The sequence below is a fragment of the Pogona vitticeps genome, chromosome 2 (assembly GCF_051106095.1).
Source record: "Pogona vitticeps strain Pit_001003342236 chromosome 2, PviZW2.1, whole genome shotgun sequence".
NCBI lineage: Eukaryota > Metazoa > Chordata > Lepidosauria > Squamata > Agamidae > Pogona > Pogona vitticeps.
In genome coordinates, this window is record NC_135784.1 from 277156473 (window position 1) to 277170099 (window position 13627).

A 13627-nucleotide genomic window follows, 5' to 3' on the forward strand; every position below is an offset into this window, starting at 1 on the left:
ACCTGTTCTGCCATTTTCCCCTTCGGCTGTACCCATCTCGTAGCATTCACCCTCATCCTTTGGGCTATGGTTCAGGGATGGGTGCCCGGCTTCAACCGCAATTCTCTAAAGCGCTTGTGGTAAGCTTCTTCATTCAAGTTCAACGTGTTCAGTATCGCAGTTTTCACCTTCTCATAGTCTCCTGCTTCCTCTGGGTCCAGCGTGTCCACTATCTCCTGAGGCAACCCCGTCAGGTATGGGGTTATAATTAGTGCCCATTGCTCTTTCGGCCATTGTGCCGATGTCGCTACTCTTTCGAACGTGTTCAAAAATGCCGCCGGATCGTCCTGGGGGCCCATCTTTTGTAGCTTAATTGGTGGGCGCGTTGCAATGGGGTTTCTCCCTTCCGTTGGTGCCGGTTGGGGGGACATACCTAGTTGCGTTCGTCCTAATTGTTCTATAATCAGCTTCTGTTGATCTGCCAACTGCCTCATCAGGGATTCTTGCCCCTCGGTTATGTGCCTTATCCAACCGTCCTTGTCGTTTTGGGGTTGTGACAGCCCCCCGCGTTGGGCGCCAATATGTGAGGGTTCAGTTTTCAGGGCTGTTTGTTCTCCAAATAAAGGACGAGTCGGTTGAGGTAAATCAAAAGGTTCCGTATTTATTGCAACATCAACTCCAACAGGGTTTACTCCTAAGAAGGGGTTCAGAGATTCTTGCAACACGTTACTTGGTTTTAACGGGGTCCATAAACTATTTACAAAAGGGTTGGTTATCTCTAGGTTCCAAGGTCCTGTTAATATCGGCACAGTCCCTTGCCCAGGGTCCAATTCTTCTTCCAGTGAGATCAACGGAATAGTCTCTTCGTCCCCGCTCCACTCGCCCCAGGACGACCCGCCTCCACCATCAACTCCCCAGGGGCCGGGTAACCCCCCAGCTTCCTCAACTCGGCTATATGCCATTGCTTCTTATGTTCTAGTTCCCGTGCCACGGCTTCTCTTTCCTCTCGGAGCTTCCTCCTCCACTCCTTTGCCTCAGTCTCACCCCAGTATGACGGGCGAGGCTTTAGTCCAAGTTGACGGCGTTTCTCGGCCTCCTCATGGGGGACTCAGACCTGCTCCCACTTGTGGGTCCAAGGATCTTCCATCCAGATCCACTCCCATCCCCCCAGTATCTCTCTTGGCTTCTCCCTTATATCTCCCGCCGCCGCCTCAATCTCCTCCCTCCCTCTTCCCGCCAAAGACTTCCTGGGTCCCGGGGAAAAGGTTAACCCTTTCAGCGTCGCCTCCAGGTCTTGGGTATCTACCCCCTTATCCAAGGTAAGGGGTTCGGCGACCACTTGTTCCCAATCAGGGGTCTCCACGCCTTTCTCTTCCCGACACGTTGGGGATGGAGGTGGGGATGTCTGGGTGTGTAGGGTTCTCTTTGAGAGCGACGGCACTCCCACTAAGGCCTCCACTTTGGGGGCCTCACACTGTGCATATATTTTTATAACACTACTGGTAAAAGTCCAGCCCTTTAAAAATTCTTGTTTCACTGTATAGTATTATACATGTCTACTTAGATGTAAAACCCATTTTCAGTGGGACTTGCTCTACGGCAAGCACATGTGTAGATCTCTCAATCCATTAATTAAATCTCCAAGTCGGCTAAAGAGTCAGGTCTCAAATTGGCACCTCAGTGAAACCCACATCAGTGCCAATCAGACAGCTAGGGAAGTGCCTTCCATAATCAAAGTACTGGAACCAAGAAGGATCTGCTCCACTCTCTATGGACAATTCATAGTGACAGAACACAGAGTAGAAGTTCTTTAGCAAATCTTAATACTGGGGAAGATGCACAAAAAATCGGCACTACCTCAAATATCAAGGTCTTAAGCCATTTAGGATTTTATATATCACGTTTGAATTTGCACTGGAATTACATTGGTAACTAGTGCAGCATAACTGACCTACATGACAAATTGGTTGTTTTGAGGTGTAGCCACTTGTGCCAAAAGAATCTCAGTTATATTTTTAATTCTGCCATTTTAAAAATTGTTTTATAAATGTCCATTCACATGACACACATCTGACATCGATTTATTTCGCTAGTCAACTGGGTTTTTTTCCACCTCGCCGACATGGCATTTTAAAAATGATCTGATCCCTCTATCACTTCTATCCTTATTGTTTCAGTGAGTGTCAATGTTGCTGCTGATTTATTTACTTTACAAACAGGGGAGGAGGTTTGGGTGCTATGGCTGCTGAGGTTGTAGCCTTCTTAAAAAATTTTAAAATGCTGAGTGACATATGGTTTACTATCTGTGAAAAGTTCTAGCAGCAGCAACAACAACACAAACTACAGTACATTGCTCAGAAGGAAGCAGCCTTTCCCTCCCCTCCCTTGGCACTCAGGTTAAAGGAGGGAGGGCTGCAGGTGACATATCCCACCAGATGGCACACTGACTAACAGCTGGAAGTTACTAACAGCTGGAAAAGCAAAAAAAGCAAAGCAAAGTATGTTGCCTACAGTATATACCGCCCCATAGCACTGAAAGCTCTCTCTGGGCTGTTTACAAGTTATTTATGCAGGCTACACATTGCCCCCACCCCACCCCTGCGAGCTGGGTACTCATTTTACTGACCTTGGAAGGATAGAAGGCTGAGTCTTACCTGGGATAAAACTCTGGGTTGTGAGCAGTTTTGGCTGCAGTATAGCAGTTTAACAACTGCACCACAAGATAAGTGATATACCACCAAGAGCAATATATCACTTAGGTTTTTTTAAAAAAAGAAAATTTAGGGCAGCAAGGACCCAGAAACAGGGCAGAAAATGAATAGATGTATATGAGATGACACATGTAGCCTACAGAACTGGTATAAATAATAAGAAATGTACTGATTGAACTAACAACCAAGTAAAGAGGCCTAGCGGTATATGTATCACATGATATACATACAAATATATTGATATTAAAAAGAAAAAGAAACAATTCAAATAGTCCACGTGATTGTTGAGTCCCAGAAGTAAACTAACAATTATGCAATTCAGTATTGAAACATCTAGGCACTGAAAAAGTGAAGCTAACAAAGAGTACATTGATTTCCATTAATTATTAGCTCTAACATTGCACATACAAAGAAACCCAAGGTGTGTCATATGTAATTTAGAAAGCTTTCAGAAGATTATTATTGGGAAATCTTCTCCCCCAAAAAGCATAAGGCAATAGTTATGTTGGGGCAAAGTTAAACATATGTAGAAAGATCTCATGGTGCATCCTTCAGCTACAGGTGACACCAGCTGTAAAACTGAAACTGCAGACTGTGTACCAAGGTAATGCACACAGGTTCAGATATCAATCTTGTCCCAACCATCAGACTTCACATAGTCCACTTGCATTTTTTATATTTTTGAATCTCTGACCTTAGGTTTCTATTTATTCATTGCCTTACTAATTATTCATAAGTGTTCAAGGTGGCGCGTGCGCGCGCACACACACACACACACACACACACACACACACACACACACACACACACACACACACACACACACACACACACACACACACACACACACACACACACTCTTTCTGCTTCAAATTCTCATAACCTTTTCTGCCCTGGAGCAGAAAAGTATATTTAGACTGAAGGCAGTAAAAGCTTCTCAAAATTTTTTGTTTGTTTGTTTGTTCTATGTTCAATAATTTAACAGACAAAGTATTTCCAGCTCAACAGATTTCAAGATGAGGTACAATCAAAAATATAAAATATTCCAAATATTTTTAAACACTTTAGACAGCATGCTCTTGATGTTAGTGAAGGTTTGCATAATTTGCTGCAGGTAACTGCAACTAATAAGGGTGTCGCACTAGTGTACCTGATCACATGGCCAACTGTGCAACCAAGATGCACTCCAGCATCATCAATTAGCTGCAACTAGCTTCAGCAGGTTACACAAACTTTATGCAACCATCAAGAGGATTTGAGCCTTTAAAATAATTCAAAAATCTGAACAAAATACACTAAAAGATTAGAGAAAAAACATACAGTAGTTTCCAAATGCTGGCATAAATACCCAGGTTTTAACTTGCCACTAAAATTAAGACAGTATCAACACCAGTCAGGCCTCCAAGGGGAAGCCATTCCACAACCACGCTATGACAGCTGAGAAAGCATTCTCTTGCATCACAACATAATGTATAATTTTCAGTGACAAGACAGAGTGTCCCCCAGCAGATACTGATGATCTGAAAAGAATAATAGGGAGATGCTCCCTCATATACAGCGGACCCTCGACGTACGCACAGCTCAATGTGCGTACTTTTTGAGGTACGGACTTCTCCGGCTGCAGGATTTCCAATTGATTTGTGGCTGGAGAATCGACCTACGGACCAGAAGGGGGAGGCGGGGAAAGCGCCAAATTCAAATTTGGCGCTTTCCCCGCCTCCCCTTCTAGTCCGTAGGCTGCCGATCGTGCCTCCGGATGCCTTTCAGGGCTTCTCTGCTGCCATGGCAGCAGGGAAGGCATCCGGAGGTCCCCCTCGCTGCCGATCGTGCCTCCGAAGCACAATCGGCGGTGGGGGGCACCTCCGAGAGGCCTCCCATGGCGGCGGGGAAGGCCTCCGGAGGTTCTCCCCCACCAACACAGGCTTTCCCAGGGTGGACCGGGCCTACCAGGGGAGGGCTTCCCCCGGTAGACCCGGTCTACACCCCAGGGGCGGGGGACCTCCGAGAGGCCTCCAGCAGTGGCAGCGAAGCCCTCAGGCAGCAGCGATGGCAGCGGCAGGGGACCCCTGGAAGGCTTCAGAAAAGTAAGGTGTCTTTATTTTAATTTTTTGTGGAGGGGGTTCCTTGGGCCGGTTGCGGATTACAGTGGGGTCTCGACTTACGAACTTAATCCGTATTGGAAGGCAGCTCTCAGGTCGAAAAGTTCTTAAATCAAATCTGCATTTCCCATAGGAATGCATTGAAAACCATTTAATCCGTATCTGCTCTTTTCGTCCATAGAAACTAATGGGAAGCTGCTATTCCACCTTCTGCCACTAGAGGGGGATATATTTTTTTCTTTTTTCCTTTTAACCTAAGATGACTTAGCTTTTAAAAAAAGGGAAAAAAGAGTTCGTAATTTGAATCTAAGTTCGTAAGTCGAGTCCATATATTCCTATGAGAGCGGTTCGTAACTCGAAATGTTCGTATGTCGAGCCGTTCGTAAGTCGAGACCCCACTGTACAGGTTTTCAATGCATTCCTATGGGAAATGGACCCTCGACCTACGGACTTTCCGACCTGCAGCCACCTTTCCAATACAGATTAATTCCATAGGTCAAGGGTCCACTGTACCAAAGACCTAACTGGTTTGGACAATGAAAATCACTAGCACCTTGAATTCAGACCTGAAATTTATTGGCAGTCAGTGTATGCACCTTCCCTCTTGATGAGTTTGAATGGACAGTAACTCTGAATACTCACAGTATAGAATGCATTCTATACTTTGGTTGAAGCATTATATGCATATTCATGAAATTAATCTCACTGCAGGCAATGGGGCTTACTGTCATGTTACTTAGCAGAACTTACTTTGGGGTAAAAATTCACAGAATAGGGATGGTTTACTAACCTACAGATCAAAGGAAAGCTACTCCAATCTCATCATATGTAAACTTCTAGATGACACTGTGTTTTATTTATTTGGTTATAATTAGCAAAAGTTATAAAATCACAAGGAGGCAGTTCACAGGTTAAATTTAGAAAATAGGGAATGGAAGAGGTTACTAATTCTACAATTTCTTCCTTATTATTATTTTTTAATTTGTGTTTTCTCTATCAAAGACACAAAGCTGTTCTAAGCATCCCCATAAGTGACTCCACACACCTCCTAGAGTAGGCCCATTAAATCAATGGGGATTTGGTGAGTACTGTAAACTCCTTTATAAGCCCCAATAATTCAAATGGGCCTACTCTAACTGCAATTTACTACACTAAAGTAAGTCACAATGTGAAGGAGGAGCAAGTGAGATTGAGCCATCGATAGTGATAGAGGCCAGAGAAGGAGGAAAAGATGGGAAGAGTGAGGAAGAGCAGGAGACTAAAGAAGTGACAGTTACGGAAAAGGCGGGAGAAGTTGAATCAAAGGAGAAGGCGGAGCAAGAGGTGACAGTGTGGGAGGAGGATATAAGCGAGGAGGGGGTGTGCTGGTTCAGTTCAGTGTTGGCGGATTATGAGAAAAAGAGGGCAGAACCGAGGAGAAGTTGAGTATGTAAGGACTCAAGGACTCCTGAGAAACTTTCCAAACTTAAAAATGGGAGGGCTGTTGCCTGAACCTAACCCGAGGGAAGAGAAGCTGACCCAGTTCCTAACTAAGGAACGGATTGTGATTGTGGCGCCACACGAACCTGAATTACAAAGAGAAGTCGAGATTGCCCACAATCGTTTTTACGACAGACCAGACAAGTGAGGTTGGGTTAGACACGCATGTTGTGGGACGATCTGTGCCCTGAGGAGTATTCCTCCCCAAAGGCCAGAATACTGGGAATGGCATGGGAGAACCCCCCCACCCCCCCCCCATTTGAGTCTGTGGGGGTATTAGAAGAGTTTTAGTTCTGTCAGTTGTGGCTTGTTGCCAGAGTTAAAAATCTTTGACCCTATGAATAATGGGCTGGAGGAGACAAGTGACAATAAAAATGACAGTTTAAAAGTTAAGACATCTCCCCTTTTATTTCCCGCTGAAAGTGAGGAGTTGCCCAAAAACACAGAACCCAATCACACACAGTTATTTGAATCAGCAGAATTTAAAAGAGGGGCTGACTCACTAAAACCTTATTCATTCAATGGGCCTATTCCAGTCAATTTACTATAGGTACTAAGAGACATAATTTGCCATTATAAGACCATTATGTAGCAGTATTGGAAATGGAGGTGGCAGGGCATCAGTAATCACTCAAGTAATTGAGGTTTTTTAAAATCTGCTTCATTAACTATTCAAAGCAGGCTCACAGTACTTAAGCAGAACAAAAGTTATTCCCTTCTAGGAACCAAGTTTTATTTTATTTTAAAACATAAAATTGGTGTTTATATGAATATCTGGAAAATGATTATAATTAAAATTTTAAAGATAAAAACTAAAGAATAAAAACACTCTTACCTCCATTTATATTCCGTATTTCTTTATTAGTGTTATTTTCTTCTGTGAATGTTGTATCTTTACCATATAAAGATAAGCTGAAAATATAAATTACATCTTAGTCTTGCCTTCAGCTGAGAGTGTCATTACTATGTACAACAAATATCCAGCAAAGTTCTACCACAATAAGGCATTTTCATTCACACAGAAGAGTTCTGAAATATTTGTCAGTACAGTGGTGCCTCGCTTGACGACGATAATCCATTCCAGCAAAATCACTGTACAACGAAATCGTCGTCAAGCGAAAGTAAAAAATCCATTACAGTAGAATGCGTTAAAAACCCGTTAATGTGTTCTAATGGGCGAAATACCTCGTCGCCCAGCGAAGATCCTCCATAGGGCGGCCATTTTCCGGTACCTGTATAGCAAGGAATCCGTCCTTAACACAGCGGGGAGCCATTTTGCACAGCGGGCGGCCATTTTGTGACCTGCCAATCAGCTGTTCTAAAACCATCGTAATGCGAAGAATCGGTTCCCGAAGCAGGGAACCGATCATCGTAAAGCAGATTTTCCCCATTTAAACATCGTTTTGTGATTGCAAAAAACTCATTGTAAAGCGGGTTCGTCGTGGAGTGGGGTAATCGTCAAGCGGGGCAACACTGTTCTTATCCAGCTGTAACTGCCACCCCATCCCATTCCAGAGGCTCCCCAACCACAGCTTCTCTGTGTAGTCTGCATAATTAAATGATAACTCTCTCAGAGTGCTTTTTGCTTTTGGTATATAAGCAGCACCCTTTGCTTTTGCTTTCACTTCAAGTTCAAAAGGCCCCAACTGCAACAGGAAGAATGAGGAGAAAAGTTTTATTGCACAAATGGAACTTTGCTTACCCTTCTTTGAATACAAATCCACATAATCTAAAATCCAACTTCAACAGTCTCTGCTACTAGGCAAATTGCAACATTAATTATGAGGTCATTTCCATTTATTCATAAAAATGCAAGAATAACTATTAGTGTAAAATAATGCATGTTATTTTAGCCATTTTGCTTCCATTTAACTTCTGCTTTCCATGTTCAGGCTGAGTACCACTGGTTTGCTAACCAAAAGGATGTTTAAAAGAGGGATACTTAATCAGCTTGATTAGAAGAAGCAAAGATTGGCAGAAAGACCAAAACACCTGGAGAGTTAAAATTCTAGTGGTATAAAATAACCAAAACAGCCGAGTATGCTTAGAAGCCACTGAGTGCTGACTGAAAGGGGATGGAGAAACAAAAAGCTGAGGTACAGAGGAGTGGAAGATTACAGAAGAGGACACAACTGGCAATAAACAAGGTAACTTCACAACCCAACGTCTTGTTAGACTTCCCACATGTAATAACTATAATTAAAGTATAATAATATATGAATGGTGAAACAAAAAAAAATATGAAAGGATTTCAAAAGCCAACCAGATGATGAATTATATAACATGCAGAGTTACAAAACTAGGTCACACTTTTTTAGATTAAAGTTGTAATTATGGGATTAATAGCATAATTTTCTCAAGAGGTCATTTTAATTGCTTATTCTGGTAAACACTGCCATTTTAATTCAACTTCTGGCTAAGGTAATCCAGTATTTGTTCATACTCTGAAATATTTTAAAAGATATAGCCATGTTAGTCTGTGCTTATTTAACTTATATGCAGAATACATAATGCGAAAGGCCAGACTGCAGGAATCCCAAACTGCAATTAAGATTGCCGGAAGCAACATCAACAACCTCAGATATGCAGATGATACCACTCTGATGGCAAAAGGTGAGGAGGAAATAAAGAACCTCGTAATGAGGGTAAAAGTCGAGAGTGCAAAAAATGGTCTTAAGCTCAACGTCAAAAAAAACTAAGATCATGGCCACTGGTCCCATCACCTCCTGGCAAACAGAAGGGGAAGATATGAAGATAGTGACAAATTTTACTTTCTTAAGCTCCGTGATCACTGCAGATGGTGACAGCAGCCACGATATTAAAAGATGCCTGCTTCTTGGGAGGAAAGCGATGACAAACCTAGACAGCATCTTAAAAAGCAGAGACATCACCTTGCCAACAAAAGTACGCATAGTCAAAGCTATGGTTTTTCCTGTAGTGATGTATGGAAGTTAGAGCTGGACCATAAAGAAAGCTGACCGCCAAAGAATTGATGCTTTTGAATTGTGGTGCTCGAGGAGGCTCTTGAGAGTCCCTTGGACTGCAAGGAGAACAAACCTATCCATTCTAAAGGAAATCAACCCTGAGTGCTCAGTGGAAGGACAGATCTTGAAGCTGAGGCTCCAGTACTTTGGTCATCTCATGAGAAGAGAAGACTCCCTGGAAAAGACCCTGATGTTAGGAAAGTGTGAGGGCAAGAGGAGAAGGGGACGACAGAGGATGAGATGATTGGATAGTGTCACCGAAGCAACCAACATAAATTTGACCCAACTCCGGGAGGCAGTGGAAGACAGGAGGGCCTGGCGTGCTCTGGTCCATGGGGTCACGAAGAGTTGGACACAACTAAACAACAACAGCAAAGAAGAAGAACAAGAACAACAACAACAAAGTCTGTGCTAGCATATCAAGTAAGGAGAAAAGAAAAATAGAAAAATAAAGAAGACAAAAATCTTGTAGCACCTTAAAGACTAACTGCCATATTTTCATGTGAGCTTTTGTGGATAAGTCCACTTCCTTTTCTGAAGTGGACTTATCTAAAAAGGCTCACATTAAGGTCTTTAAGGTACCACAACATTTTTGTCTTCTTTATTTTTTTATTTTGTTTTTGCCTGATAATCCGAAATGTGTGAATGTATGACAAATTTCCCTATCTAATATTCATATCTTTGAAAAGCTACAGTTAACCATCTCTAACCTGGAACACACAATTTTTGTTCTTTGTAATTTTAAATAAATTATCTGTAAAAGAAATTTCTCATATCTCATGTACTGAGTCTTCTGCAGCTTGCTTTTTATTTAGCAACATTTCTTCGGAGTTTCCTTCTATTACTACTTTCCAATGGAAAAAAATGCATAATAGAATAAATTCAATTTCAGTCAACAATATACATTGCATACATTGTTGTTATGAATCATCAAGTTGCCTCCAACACCAACCCATAGCAGTCAAGAATGAATGACCTCCAAAATATACTATAATTAATTACCCTGCTCAGCTCTTGCAAACTCAAGGCATCCATCTCATACTGTTTCCCCGAAAATAAGACCTAACATGAAAATAAGCCCTAGTACAGTATGATTTTTCAGGGTGCTTGTAATATAAGTCCTATCTCAAAAATAAGCCCTAATTAAGTGAAACCCCACCCTCCACCATTGTGCAGCAACCAGAAGATGACATGACTGCATTTTAATAAATGTAGATTGTTGTACATGAAAAAAATTAAACATCCTCTGACAAAAGCCCTGTTTTTTAAAGCAAAAATTAATATAAGAGCCTCTCTTATTTTGGGGAAACAGGGCATTTGGTTCTCCTCTTTTTCTGCTGCCTTCAAATTTCCCTACCATTATTGCCTTTTCCAGTAAATTGTCTCTTCTCATGATGTACTCAAAGTATGACAACCTCTATTTCTTCATTTTTGTCTCTTCTGAGAATTCAGGCTTGAATTGATGTAGGACCTACTTGTTTGTCTTTCTGGTGGTCTGTGATCTCCACAAAGCTTTCGTTTAGCACCACATTTCAAAGGAATCAATATTTTCCTTTCAGCTTTCTTAACTATCCAGCTTTCCCACCGATACATAGTGATCAGAAATACAAGAGTGTGGTCGATGTTGGTCTTGATCTCCAGTGAAATTTCCTTACATTTAATGATCTGTTCTAATTCCTTCATTCCTTCATTTCACTTTCATTAGAAATACTGTACAGTAATTTCAAATTGTTGCTGCTTCCTGCCAGGCATCTGCATATGTTAAATTACTGATGTTTCTTCCACAAATTTTCACCTATTATCGGCATCTAATCCAGCTTTCCATATATTCTTCATACAGAGTGAACAGATAAGGAGATAAAATACATTCCTGTCTAATACCTCTGCCTATGGGAAATGTTTCTCCATATTCTGTCCTAACAGTAGCTTCTTATCCAGAGTATAGGTTAAGCATGAAGACAATTAAATGTTGAGGCACGCCCACTTCTGATAGAAGGATCCATAGCTTTTCATGATCCACAATCAATTGCTTTCACATAATTACTGTGAAAATAAATTAATGGCAACTAATTTTTTTAACTAACTAGTTACTTTGAAGCAGTTACTAGTATGTATTTATTTAAAAATAACTGCAAGTAACCTGGAGAGTTCTCATAATCATGTTCAGTTGGGTGTAGTTGAGCTGCAAACCTATGAATACTTACTTGAAAGCAAATGCTATTGACATTAGTGTGACTTATTTCTGAGTAACCATATATTCAATTGTGCTCTATGGTGCACTTTATTCCTACCGTTGCCTATGGCCCACAAATGTTTATGCTGAACAAAACTACTCATTCAGGTGCCATGACACTGTTTCTTGGTTGTAGTTAAATCCGACCATTTAAAAAAACATTAAGTCTGACTTAGTATGGTCCCATCCCATACACAAATAACTGTCCTGTTACCTCTCGTGCATAAAGAAAAATGTGATTTTAAGTGTGGTTAGTAATTTCTGGCATATAGTGTTATCAATAAAGTTATGTTCGAAATATTAAAACTGCAAAGCTGGAAGGAACCCTATGGATCATCGAGTCCAGCCCTTGTCAAGAAGGCACAGTGGGGAATTGAACTCCCAACCTAAACCACTGAGCTACCTGGCAGGATCCTGTCATTAACTCCGCTGTGCCTCCCAGGAGAAAAGCCAGCCAGCCAGTGTGGCAGTTGGCAAGCTACACAGTCCAAGAGTAACCCCAAAAGAAGAGAAATGTGAAGCATTTCCGAGTATACTATACTTACAAAACCACCATAAACCGGAACCAACTTGATAGCACATAATAACTATTAATTATTCCATAGTCATGGTTTTTCTCTTCATGGAGTAGTTGTTTTAAGTCATACTTGTTTCCTGTCAGCAATATGGTGCCATCTGCATATCTTAATCATAGATCCAGCTTCCACCAATTTTCATTCCTCCTTTACCCTTTCATTCATTCGTTCGTTCGTTTTATAAGCTATCTTTTCCTTCAGAGGATTTATGGCAGTTCACAATCACTCGAAATGACACTATAACCACCATTAAAACAATAGAAATGATAACATTGAAAAGCAATTTTACTCATAACAATATTAAAATTAGAATTTAAAAAGCATTCTAATTTATTCCAGATTATTAATCTCCATTAATTATAATTTTCCTGCTTATTAATAGTCACTCACTAATATATGAATGAGTGACAACTGATCACTCACTGATACACCAATGTAGGGAGGTAGTGGATCGTATCAGTATAGATCTGTTCTGAATTCCAGGTTGGGGGAGGGGGGCAGCACCTTCCTATCCTGCCCATGGAGCCCCCATGACAGGAAAAGGGGAAAACTAAGCACACAAACTCCTTAAGGCTGCAATCCTATACCCACTGATGTGCGACTAAGTCCCACTGAATGGAATGTTCCCTTCTAAGTAAATTTGTCTGATTGTTGTTATGTCTATGTTTAGATTACATTTTTTTAAAAAAAGCATGTGCAGCCCGGCTTCTTCGTACAAAGTAGGAAGCCTCTGGGGCAGTGTTTTTGCAGAAACCGTAGTAGAGGGCCCTCTTTGGGTGCGTGTCTGTCACCTATTTCTGTAGAGCTCTGCTTCTTCCCGGTCGCTCTCAAGCCAGGAATCTTCCACCACCGTCTCGTCGCTGTCGTCTCCGTCCCCCATGTCTGCGACCCTCGGCCCTCACGCCCTCCCCGTCGGGGCTTTCCCTCGGCTTCTAGGAGGAAGGTCTTTCCTCACTCCGCGCCACATAAGGCAACGCGGTTTCCCTCCGGCTACACTTTCCGCCCTCGAGAGGTCGCGGAGTCTCTTGAGGGAAAGGCCCCACGCGGGTTGTCGGAGGGGGGGGGGGGGAAGGGAGGGGAGAGAAGGACGCCTTTCAGACAACCAGGGACAAGCCACAGAACGTGCGCGGCCGTGTTGTCGGAGCAAAGAAGACGTCCAAGGGACCGTGGGAGGCTAAGAGGTTATATCATCGCTGCCCAATTAGCTGGGCGGCGACATGAAACGTGCCGAGGGAGAAGAAGGAAGAGGGGGAGAGACCACAGGATAAGATCTCTGAATCAGGACAAGTTGCATTACTTGAGGTATACAGTTGTCACGCAACCTACGTAGAAAGGTTTTAATAAGTACTAGCGCCCTGTGCAAGTTTCCCTTCGTAAGTCCCACAGAATTTCAGTGTCTCCCGGACCTGATCAGCTGCATTGCTACATTTTTCGTTGGAATCAGAAGGGTGATACCCAGATTATCTTTGGTCGTCGTAATCACGAATTACATTTATATTCTGCCTCTCTTCCAGTGAGCTCAAACATCTCTTCTCCTTTTCCCTTTTATTTCACAACGCCCCTGTGA

At 42.2% G+C, this 13627-nt stretch overlaps 1 protein-coding gene across 1 annotated transcript in view; it reads right to left on the reverse strand.

Annotated features, from left to right (window-relative positions):
* The window catches only part of ANKRD31 (ankyrin repeat domain 31), an 86319-nt gene extending 72921 nt beyond the window's left edge, over positions 1-13398 (reverse strand). The window contains 2 exon segments of the mRNA XM_078384523.1: positions 7104-7180; positions 12852-13398. Of these exon segments, the coding sequence (XP_078240649.1) occupies positions 7104-7180; positions 12852-12940 (166 nt within the window). The 5' untranslated portion in view covers positions 12941-13398.
* Between the last annotated feature and the right edge of the window lie 229 nt (positions 13399-13627).